This window comes from Olea europaea, chromosome 9, assembly GCF_002742605.1.
Source record: "Olea europaea var. sylvestris chromosome 9, O_europaea_v1, whole genome shotgun sequence".
Lineage (NCBI taxonomy): Eukaryota > Viridiplantae > Streptophyta > Magnoliopsida > Lamiales > Oleaceae > Olea > Olea europaea.
Genome location: NC_036245.1, coordinates 1,075,249 through 1,086,651, shown reverse-complemented (window position 1 = coordinate 1,086,651; position 11,403 = coordinate 1,075,249). Strand labels below are relative to the sequence as shown.

Genomic DNA, 11,403 nt, shown 5'->3' with positions numbered 1-11,403 from the left:
TAAAATAAAAATATGCTTAAAAAAATAAGTGGAAATAAGATTTTTAAGATACACGCATTTGAAAATTAAAATGTAGGGTAAAGCGTCGTCCCCACGTATAAATAACTGAAGCTAGGGTTTAGCATCGCCCCTACCTACTTATTAACTTATAAGTAAATTTATGATTAATCTTTTTAAGCCCACCCGTGGGCCAGGAAAAATGCAGTTTTAGGCACATAATTTGTGAGGGTGGGGTTTATCAATTCATGGAGGTAGTGTCACATCACACTATCAAAATCACTCGCCCCACCCACTACTATTGCAAAACACACAGACATTATTATTGTACCCAAACTCCAACAAGATAAAAAGGAGCGCAGCATCTCTTCCTTCTCTAACTCCTAAAGGAAAAGTGCAATTTAGGGGTTTTGGGGGAACTTGAAAAGAATGGAAGTTACTTCCAAGTTCTTAGCATTGACCTAATCTATTGTAAAGAAATTGCTTTGTGTAAAGCTGATTTCATTTTCTTGATATAACTGGGGCGCACACACAGTGTGGAGTTTTCGAAGAGGTAAAGTAAGATGCCAAGGCCAGGTCCCAGACCTTATGAGTGTGTTAGAAGAGCTTGGCACAGTCATAGGCACCAACCCATGAGAGGTATAATTATTAGAGAGATTTTCAGGTACTGGGTCTTGTCTTTCTTGAATTTATTTTCTTGTTTCTTAGGTGAAATTCGTTAAATGTTCACTGTATTTGACAAGGCTTGTACATGAGAATCACTGTGCTGCAACTAAGAAGAATAAAGAATGGCAAGAGAAGCTTCCTATTGTGGCGTTGAAAGCCGAGGAAATCATGTACTCCAAAGCCAATTCTGAGGTTTTTAATTTCTGTCTTTATTTTGATGTGGGTTGTGTTTAGTTTCTTAAAATTGTATGCTCAATGTGTTGGTGTCATGATTTATATGTGTTTCTGTTTTGCTATTCTTAATTGGGTAGGCTGAGTACATGGATCTTGAGACGCTATGGGACCGGGTTAATGATGCAATTGATACCATTATTCGGAAAGATGAGAGTACAGAAACAGGAGAGCTCCTGCCTCCTTGTGTTGAAGGTATACACATTGCCTCTGGTTCTTCAACTGCAACTTCGTTAACCTCAAATAAGTGAAATATTGTTTGGTTTGATGTGTTTTTCCATTCTCAGTTTTGTTACTTAGAAGAAATGTTCTGTTGCATTAGTTCGAGATGATATTGTAATATGCATTATATGATATGGGTTCTCGTGTTCAGCTGCCCTTACTTTGGGATGCGTGGCGGTAAGAGCATCCAGAAGCCAAATGCATAGCAATCCAAGAACTTACCTCAGACAAACAGTTCAAGAATCTCATGGTGTATCTCCTAAAGTTTTAGATGAGAATACCAATGAACGCACATGTAATTTATGGCCTTTGCATTCTGCCAATATCTCAGCATTGAAGAAATTCCCTGCTGCAGAATCGGCTGATCTAGTTTTGGAGTCAAGTGGGTGTGTAACCCGAAACACCGACAACCACATTGCTCTTTCTTGTGAGAAACTCGCGTCCCCTGCCAATAACCAGATCCTGCAAGTTGACTCTAACACACAGTTGAATGTTGGCTCAGTGTATCCCTTGTACTATAGTACCGTGTTCAACCTGAAGTCTCAACCTGAAGTTGAAGTCTCGAGGCCGGTCCACCAAGAATCCCAAAAATTCAATCCTGTAATTGTTGGTGTGCCAATATACTCATCAGTAGCCGAGCCTGCTGAAGTAGGGTGCATGCAGAATCTATCTTCCTGTGATGCAGACAAAAATGTTACAAATGGTAGCTCCCAAGCACTTTCTAGGGACAAAAACTGGATGGATCCTCGAATAGGGTGCGACTTGTCCTTGAGGTTGGGTTTGATTTCTGAGCCAAGCTTGAGCATGGGAAAGAGTTCTGAGTATGGAACTAATACTGGTCGGAGAGTTTCTCAAGATAGAGGCAAGCCTAGAGACAAGGAGTTTCCTTTCTTTCCTTTGGAGTCTGGTAATGATTTCTCCAGGTTGCATACAAGTAGATGGAATGCAGAGGGGGAAGGCCAAAATGTGGAAGATAGTAGAAAGCGTAAAATTTCGTCTATTGCCAATATGGACAATGAGCAATTTTTCTTGTCTCAGGACCCAACTTCTAACTGTTTTGCTGGTCGAATGAAAAGACCAGGTATGTAGACAAGCTTCTTTGTTGTATGATATAATATTTCATTTTGAGAAGTGGGGAAAATTTTTAAGATGCCTCTTTATATGTCTTGGAACCATTTTTGTTCTTCGCATCTGTTTTTTTGAAAGTATTTTATATTGTTGGTTAACTGAACATGCAGATTACCAAAAGTCCATAAATAACTAGATTTTACTAGGTTTCTGAAGATAGTATGATAACAAAAGAACTGAAGGTGCAAGATGCTATGATTAAAATTGTGTTTATTACAAGTTTTTTGTTCTCCATTGTTTTCTTTTTAAGCAAATTATAGAATGGTAATAGCTGATAGTGCAAATTGGTGAGCAACATTTGTTCTACAAGGAATGTTTTTGAAATCTTACATACCAACGATAAAACAAGATGCCAGATGTTCTTACAGTTGAATCCTTCATCTTGCTGGAATTACTTGAAATAACATGCCAAATTTATAACGAGAATGTGAGCCAAGACTTGTTTGGTGCACAATTAATGCAATGAGAAAATAAAAGTGCATAGATGCATGCATTCACTTGTTTCTAGATTGTCGGTCGTCGTAAAAGTACCTGTTGGAATGCAGGTAAACATTAGAAGAAAAGCAAACTTTGGATATTTACATTTATATGTTTCTTTTGCACATTGTGATTTACTGAGGTTAAATACCTTTTACCTGTTATTGAATGCAGGTAAACATTAAAAGAAAAGCGGAGTAAACTTTGGATATTTACATTTATATGTTTCTTTTGCACATTGTGATTGACTGAGGTTAAATATCTTTTCTAGATATGCATCAAACTCATTTCTGGTGGTATTATTTCCGGGTGGTACTTATCATACTTTTGTTGCCATTTCTCTGCATATTCAACTGATGTTTGTGCGGCCAAAATAGTGCATGAAATGTTCTGACTTTGTCGAGACCATCCTGATATCTTATTCTTATTGACCATATCATTTGCTTTTCAAGATAGTCTGCAATGTTTACATCCACAATTGGGTAAGATTATCATTACGTTAACGAATATTGCTGGTTGTACACTATGCTACATGCTATACAGCATGGTGTACAGCCCCCTCACATGAGGGGGGCCCACCATGAATAAAAAAAATCATGGGCCCCCTATTGTGAGTGGGCTGTACACCATACAAAGCATGGTGTACACATAGCAGGCCCTACGTTAACACTCCCAAGCAGCTGTAGTTGTGAGACATTTTAATTAGCGCCCATGATGGCATACAACACTGAATAGTGCATACCATACTGAGAAAGCAATTTACTGCTGAAATGGAAAGTAAAACTTGTCACTGTTCTCGATATAGATATTTATTGCTGGAATGATACTTCTAATGTTTGTCTGACCATTGAAGGAGCCTATTCTGGGCCATATTGCGTACTTTGGAAATATTTTGTCTTCTTTTCGTAATGAACGGCCTCTAAACTCTGGATTTTAATATTTTCTGTAAGTTATCATTTTTAAAGAATTCATGAAGTTTCATGTCTGAAAACCTACAAATACCATATTGAAATATTGATTGAGAAACAGTTGTTTTCAATTCATTCATTCATCCATTTATTTTATTCTATTAGTGGGGTCGGGGTCGATTGAGGTGTTATAATCCATGGACTTGATTTTTGCGAGTGTTCATATCACCCAGATCTTGCAATCTTATACCTAATCTTTAACGTTAACTAATAAAGATCAGAGAATCTTATACTGTCGTACAGTTTCATTTTACCATTAGTCATCACAAGTGCCCCTATAAAGTAGTTGCTTTATTTTATGTACTTCTACCGCTTGTCTTCTTGATTCATTTTTGTTGGTTAATGACATCATTTCTTTAGGTAAGCCGGTGTTTATTTGAGCCTTGATGTAGAAATGTTCTCTTGCTCAAGGGTTATACAGTTCATGTTAACGGTGAACTCATAGGGATTTTTCCTCTTATTCACAATGCTTGCGTATTACCACCTTTTATGCCACTAACATATAAATATACATAGAAACTCCAGCTTCTGGGAAATCAGAGGAAGATGAATCTACTAACTTTGGCATCCCAGTTTGCGAAAAGGTCCTACATTGTAAAGGTATCCCCAATCTTTGAAGAATTTCCGTGCTCTGTTTTCCTGTTATTAGTTATATTTTGATCGTGTTTATGTACATGTGCTTGAGCTCAAAAAAACAATCTGAGTTTATTTGAAACAGTTTAATACAATAGGATTGACAGAAAATTTATTTTTGCATGGAAAAAACCAATTTACATAAGACTCAACAAGGAGAAGAGAAGGGCCGGGAGAATCGCCATTAAGGCTCCGGTTTTAGGAGTCGAAGCTGATGCTTCGGTGCTTATGGTCACCTTCTGTCCCATACTGCAGTGTTTGCTGACAGTGCAGATGAAGTATGACTCGGTTGAATTGACAATGAAGCTTGAGGGGCTGGTTGTTTGGACTGGACTAAGAGCATTTGTTGAAGTGCAGTCATCATAGTTTTCTTTGGTAACTTGGACCACATTATGTGTGCTATTCCAGTTGAATACTGCAGAAAATTAGTGAAAAATTTAGCATGAAATGTCTTTCCCAAAAATATATGCCTTTAAATTAGTAATAGTAACAAATTAGCAGGAAATGAAGGGGATTAACAGGGTAGCTAGAGTGATTGAAACCATAAGGTATTTGGTTCAAGATTTTCACCATTTTGTATGTTATTCATTTCTTGTTTTTTCATTTATTTCTGAGTTAAAAAAATGCTAGTAATCCATCATTTTAACTTACTCAACTTTGCACATTGTCACGTTTGTTACTGTAGTTTAATTGGTTTCAAACTCATCATTTTTTGCAAAATACTTTATTTAGATCAGACCATCTATTCAATTTTACCTGTAAAATGTTCAGTTAAAAAATGGATGTCAAAGTAAATAAGTGGTTTCAACACATTATAGAACTTACAACTTATAAACACCTAAATTTTTATCAAACATTTCAACGACTAATGTAAAATAAAGTATAGTTTGGAGATCCGTTCATCATCTCATCGTGTTTATTCACGTATTGATTCAAAAAGAGAAAAGCTTACTTATAGTGTCTCCGATCTCAAAATCTTTCCTAGCTGCCCAAGTTCTGTAAGCAATATCCCCTGCTGGAGGTATAGTCCATCCAAGCTCGTCTCCGGCAGTGTACGTGCTGGCGGTCACAGCCGCGATAAGGGAGGCTACAGCTATAAACCACCCAACCAATTCAAATTTGTTTTCCATTTTCTACTAATTTTTGTGTGTTCTTTTCTTTTTTCTGCAGGTTAAAATCCATTTTTTCCTAAGAAATATAAATAGGAGGATACAAAAGTATGAGAATAACTGGTTCCCATATGCATAATGCATGGCATGAAAATATTCCTCGAGTGTGTTCATATTTTTCAAATATGGCGTCTGGACCCCAAATTCTTTGAAATTCCAGATTTTTTTTACCAATATTGGTTATCTTAGAAAAGCGATTATGCGGCTACGAAAGTTTCCCAAAAAGCTGATGCAAATGAAAACGCGTAGAAGGGGTCGGTTGGAGTAGGTGCGTGGGGGCGCCCAATAGATAAAGTAGATTGTTGTTAAACCCCCGTTTGGCCCATTTTCTAGAAATGAAAATGAGTGAAATAATATTTTTTTGAAAAATGAGTGGTTAAAAAAAAAGTTTTCGAATTATGTGTAATATTATTTTATTGAAGATTGTGATTGAAAATAGGAGAGAGAAAAATAAAATGTAATGAAATAGAAATTAATGGGGCCAAACGAGGGGGTAAGATTTTAGGTTCCATTTAAAATGTCAACCTTATTAAGATGAGTAGTCTAAATCCTTATAAATTGATATATATCTTTATTCGATATGAGATTTTTAATCTTTTAACATGCCTATTAGAGCTTAATGGGTCTAAATACCATTTAAGACTTGATGTTCTATCTTAAACGGTCCTCTTATTAAAAGGATTGGTCCAAATCCTTGTAAATTAGTTTATATTTTCATCTTTATTCAATGTATGATTTCGACATGACCTTTGAAAGTCAACAAAAAAAAAAAAAGGCAAAGTAAAAGTCATAGTAAACGGACTCTTATTATGTTTAATTAAATGTATAAATTATTATTTCGGAATTCATACTCGAAATAAGATCTTGTTTGATTGTGTTTCAAACAATTACTTATTATTAACTTGCATGAACATTCAATCATCCCAAAGTGAATAATTTTTGATAAAGTCAATATGAATTAATGTTAATCATAAAATTAAGAGCTTATTTGGTACAGCTTAAAAGCAAATTAAAATCATTTTTTTTTACTGTTATTTCACTATTTCAGTCGTCATTTTTGAATTCTTCTCTCACAAGTAGAACTCACTTTATTTCTAACGATCAAAAAATCAATCATCAAAATCCTTATCAAACAAATACTAACATAGAGAAAGTCGGTTAAATTCATGAGGTGCACCATCTAAAAGCTTAAAATGTAGCTTCAAAGATGATCGGGAAAAAAAAGTATGTTCAATCCATTCAAACCCCAGAAACTAATCTAGCCAGCTGTACCGTACCCCTGCTTTGCTAGGAGATAGATTTACGGGGACAAGAATCCGATAAAATTGCTTATAGTGCATTTGATAGGGTTTCTTGTAGAAGAGTTTCATCCGACTAATTTTCTCTAAAATATTCTACTAACTAAATAAAGTAATTTTTAAAAATTTGTTCAAACATATTATAAAACAATTTCTTAATGTCAAAAATAGTTTTGATCTTTTGGGACTATTCGATAATAATTATGAGAATTGATTTTTTGATCGTTAGAGAGAAAAATTGATCTTATTTGTGAGTGAAGAAGTAAAAAATGATAGCTGAAATAGTAAAATACGATAAAATTTTTTTTGAATTTTTTGAATGAAAAATTGCTACCAAACGGGGCTTTCCACAATTTGGCAACTGGCCCTTCTTTCCGTAAGTTGAAGTCCATCTTGCAAATTTTAATCGAAGGTTTGAAAACTAAATTGCGACTTTCCCAATGTGAAGTGCTAGATATTACGAAATCTTGGAAGAACCTTCTCACCAACTATTGAAAGAGGAAAAAGGCTATGTCTTTAATCTGCTTTTGACGTTAAGAAAAAGATTGAAAAGTGTGTCAATTGGTTACACACGTTATAGTCTACAAAAGACACTATTTTGCTTAATTTTTACATAAAATTGAATTTTTATAGGTTTAAATTCAACTTTGGCTACAATATTTTATGCTAAAGGGAATAATGCCAAAAAGATCTTCAAGAACGAAGACTTTTTCCTCATATATATAAATATATATATTCATTCTTCCAAAGACTTGGCGCGGAGAATTGGTTTATATTCTAAAAACGAGAAAGATATTTTCTCGATTTAGTTAACGACTAGACGAGCTGTCAGGGGCGAACCCAACGGGGGTCCCCTAAGGTCACTTGACCCTCCAATTTTTTCAAGCTTTTTTTTTTTTTCCACTATGAAATATCAAACGAAATTGAAATATTACATTATTAATATCATTTTGAAGTACTCATAGCCTAGCATTTTCATGTCGTTAACGTTGTGCTAAATGGTCAATCGTAGCAAATGTTATGACGCGTAAAAATAGGCAGTTTCAAACTAATATTTCGAGAATTTCGATAATAAGCTAACTTTAAAAAAATTTCGACGATTATACGCTAACCATATCCATAAATCTTCCATATCATTTCGAGAACTATATCATAAATTTATCAAATGATCTAAATAAATATCGAAAATAGTTAAATGTAGATCAAACGTGTATGCTAAAAGAAGACGTATAATAACTCGTCTTTTTTGAAAAAAATCAATTATTTTATTAATATTTATTATTTTTGCGCGAAAAGTTTCTCAATATAATTTACATCATTTTATTAGGAATTTTTATATGTGGTATGATGTCAGATTTTTTTTTTGACGTAAAAATTCTTAATAAAATTTTTATTACTTCATAGAGGTTATAAATTGTTATACTACTTTTTCATCTTGAATATTTTTATATTTGAAAAAAATTTATATATAAAAAATTCATTCATTTTTAGGATTTTTTTATTATTATTGTTATCTTTTTCTCTCGATCAATTAATTTTTTTTCAAATGACGTCAAAAATTTTATTAGGAAATTTATTAGATTATTTTTTAAAAAAATTAATTGATTGAGAGGAAAAAATAACAATAATAAAAAAAAAATCCTAAAAATGATCAAATTTATATATATATATATATATATATATAAATTTTAAATGTAAAAATAATTAAAGTGAAAAAGTAGTATAACAGTTTATAACCTATATAAAGAAAAAAAAATTTCGTCACTTTTTCTAAAAATTTGATTGTGACCACTTAACGTAAAATATCTTCGTCCGTCCCTGCGAGCTGCAATCTACGAAAATGAGAAAAGACATTGTGCCTATATGAGGAAAAGTGGTCTATTTTTACGTCTTCTATAGATTTTTCCCAAAAGAAATAAATAGAAGACTTAAAGAAAACACTTAGATCAGCTCTTTCTTTGATCTTGTGGTGCCATTAATTTAAAGTTGAAGATTTTAGTTTAATTTTCAAATCAAAGCCGTCTTCCAGAAGAGTTGTTTTTTTCATGTCTTAACTTAGAATTGGACGTTCAGACAAGAATCATTAAATAATTTTATTTCTATTTATTTTGATGACATTGACAAATGAAAGCTTGAATAGGAAAATTGTATGATAATTTTTCTTCAAGTCTTGCATTATTAAGGTGAAATTAAGTTTTATTATAGCATTAGATTCCATTAAATTTAAATGAGCAATTCGATCCAACTAAAACTCAAATAAACGCTTGAACTTCAATAAAATTAGTGTTCTTAAATGAGCCATCTGCACCTTACGAGCACTTTCAGGCAAAATTTTACATCAATTGAATATCAATTAATAAATAACATATAAGGATTTAGACTGCTATTCTTATCAAGGCATTACTGAGCCAAAAGGTCTTGGTAATGACACGAAGAAAGCCAAATATGAAAGGCATACATCCTACCCAATACTTTGTAACATAGAAATTTAGAAATGCAACAAGAGCTCGACCTGATCACAAAAATGAACCCCAGAACGATACGAACCTTTGCTCATTATCAATTTTCTCGATTTTTTTTAATGACATTTTTATCCTCAATCTTTCATTACTTCGTATTTTGCCAATATGTGCTTAGTAAACTCTTAACTTATTGTTGATAAGGCCAAAATGAACTGAAATTTCGATTTACTTTTTTCTTTATTGGTTGAAATACAAGAATTAATATGAAAATATAGATCAGTATTACAAATGAAATACAAAAATCTCTTTATTAGTATGATAATATAACAGTACAATACAACCAGAATAATGTAAAAATCATATAAAAATGAATCACACAAAATTGTGTACAACTATAATTCAATACAAGAAAGCCAAGGCAATGGACAACAAAGCGAATGGCAAGGCTGCAACACGGAAAGATGGTGGCGCTGCGCTGTCTGGTGGAGGAGGAGCGTTGAAAGGAGATGGTGACGTAGAAATACCGGGAGTGGTAGGACTGTCCGAACTGGGTGGAGGAGTGGTGGCGCTAGGTGGTGGGGTGGTGGTGGAGGAAGGTGTAGGGGCCGAGCTTGAAGGAGGTGTGGCGGAGTTGGCTCCCGTGACGTTGATGGCTAGCTTTTGGCCTAATGAACAGTGCTGAGGGAAGGTGCAAATGTAGAAATGTTCGCCGGCTGTGGTGAGGGTGATTCTAGCTGGGCTGGTGGTGATGGTGTTGGTGGCAGCCGAGCGGTTGCACGAGTCAAAACTTGCCTCCCTCATCTCAGCTACATTATGTGCTCCATTGTTGAAGTTAAAAACTGTATTACAAAAATTAAGACGCGTTAGATAAAATAAGTAACTAAGTACGTTTGACCAATTTTTAAATACAATGTAACAAAGATGCAGTGATAGTCTTACGTACCTAGAATGTCTCCGACCATGAATGTCTTGCCTCTAGCCCATGTTTCATATGCGATTGGACCACCAGGGGGGACAACCCAGCCAAGGTTATCTCCAACGGTATAAGTCGTTGGTGGTCTAGAAGGGGATGGTGCAGCCGCGGGCGTAGCTATCGGTGAAGGGGTCGTTGCTGGTGGTGGAGTTGTAGGTTGTGGTGTTGGAGCCGCTGAAGAAGCGGAGACATTGATGGCTAACTTCTGACCAAAGTCACAATGACTTGTAAAAGTGCAAATGAAGAAATGTTCCCCGGCAGATCTCAAAGTAATGTTTGTTGGGCCATTGGTAGACATGGAGATGGGTCTCGTGCCATTGCATGAATCAAAACCGGCCCTATTCACCTCGGCTACATCGTGCTGTCTTGTGGTGAAGTTAAACGCTACAAGATAATATAATAAGTCAGTTCATAAACCATATAAAAAATAATTGAGACATACAAAAAAATCGAATTGAATTAATTTATTATGCTATTAGTAATTACTAAGTATGTCTCCGACGACGAATGTTCTGGATGCTGCCCAAGTCCGATACGCTACTTCCCCACCAGGCGGTACAAGCCATCCCAAGGCATCACCAACTACATGTGTAGCTTGTCCCGACGAGCTTTGTAACATAGTAGCAGCAACTACTAATGCCATAAAGACGATCATGTTTGATATTTTTGTCATGATTACTATCGTGTTTTTGAATCTCAGGTCGCCCCGTTCTTTCTTGCTCGAACTCCTTCCTTTCTCTATCAAGATCGGAATCTAAATTCAATCCTGTATTGTTTGTATCAATAGCTACAAATAAAACTTGTCACCTCAAGTGGGCTGCTGGTAATGGTATGATTACCAGTTTCCTTCTATTTATAGGAAACCAACATATAGCCTATAATGCCCGTGATCAAATTTTGAGTATTTTAAATCCCAACAAATGTGTGACACGTAGACGAAGTTTGACTATTTACACTATACAAAGTCAATTTGAACCAGTGTGAAATGAAGTGGGACCCAGTGGGTCTATAAAAACTACCGTGTTTTTCTAGGACTTCCAGAATGTTAATAAATTAACGTGTGAAGCCGTGATTCTTAAATCCACAATCTTTGAATGCTCCATCATTGACTTAGTCAACAATTCGATTTGTTAAAATTTTATTGGTGAAATAGAGGAAATTTTGGAGATAGTCATAGGC

At 34.8% G+C, this 11,403-nt stretch overlaps 2 protein-coding genes across 5 annotated transcripts; one reads left to right on the top strand and one right to left on the bottom strand.

Moving 5' to 3' along the window:
- The first annotated feature begins 310 nt into the window (after window positions 1-310).
- On the top strand, window positions 311-4,972 carry LOC111399360. Of its 4 annotated transcripts, none has more exons than XM_023026623.1 (6): window positions 311-661; window positions 741-855; window positions 975-1,089; window positions 1,268-2,197; window positions 4,215-4,289; window positions 4,469-4,972. In XM_023026623.1, the coding sequence occupies exons 1-6, from the start codon at window positions 561-563 to the stop codon at window positions 4,522-4,524; spliced, it is 1,392 nt and encodes a 463-aa protein (XP_022882391.1). In that variant the 5' UTR covers window positions 311-560; the 3' UTR covers window positions 4,525-4,972. The 4 variants fall into 4 exon arrangements, with proteins under 4 accessions (XP_022882391.1, XP_022882392.1, XP_022882393.1 ...); XM_023026624.1 differs by having other exon boundaries at window positions 312-636; window positions 4,206-4,289; XM_023026625.1 differs by having other exon boundaries at window positions 312-636; window positions 706-855; window positions 4,206-4,289.
- Window positions 4,973-9,533: 4,561 nt separating this feature from the next.
- Window positions 9,534-11,059, bottom strand: LOC111399359 (blue copper protein-like). Its single transcript, XM_023026620.1, has 3 exons — window positions 10,711-11,059; window positions 10,195-10,608; window positions 9,534-10,090 (listed from the first exon to the last, which is right to left on the bottom strand). The coding sequence occupies exons 1-3, from the start codon at window positions 10,895-10,897 to the stop codon at window positions 9,651-9,653; spliced, it is 1,041 nt and encodes a 346-aa protein (XP_022882388.1). The 5' UTR covers window positions 10,898-11,059; the 3' UTR covers window positions 9,534-9,650.
- Window positions 11,060-11,403: the final 344 nt, after the last annotated feature.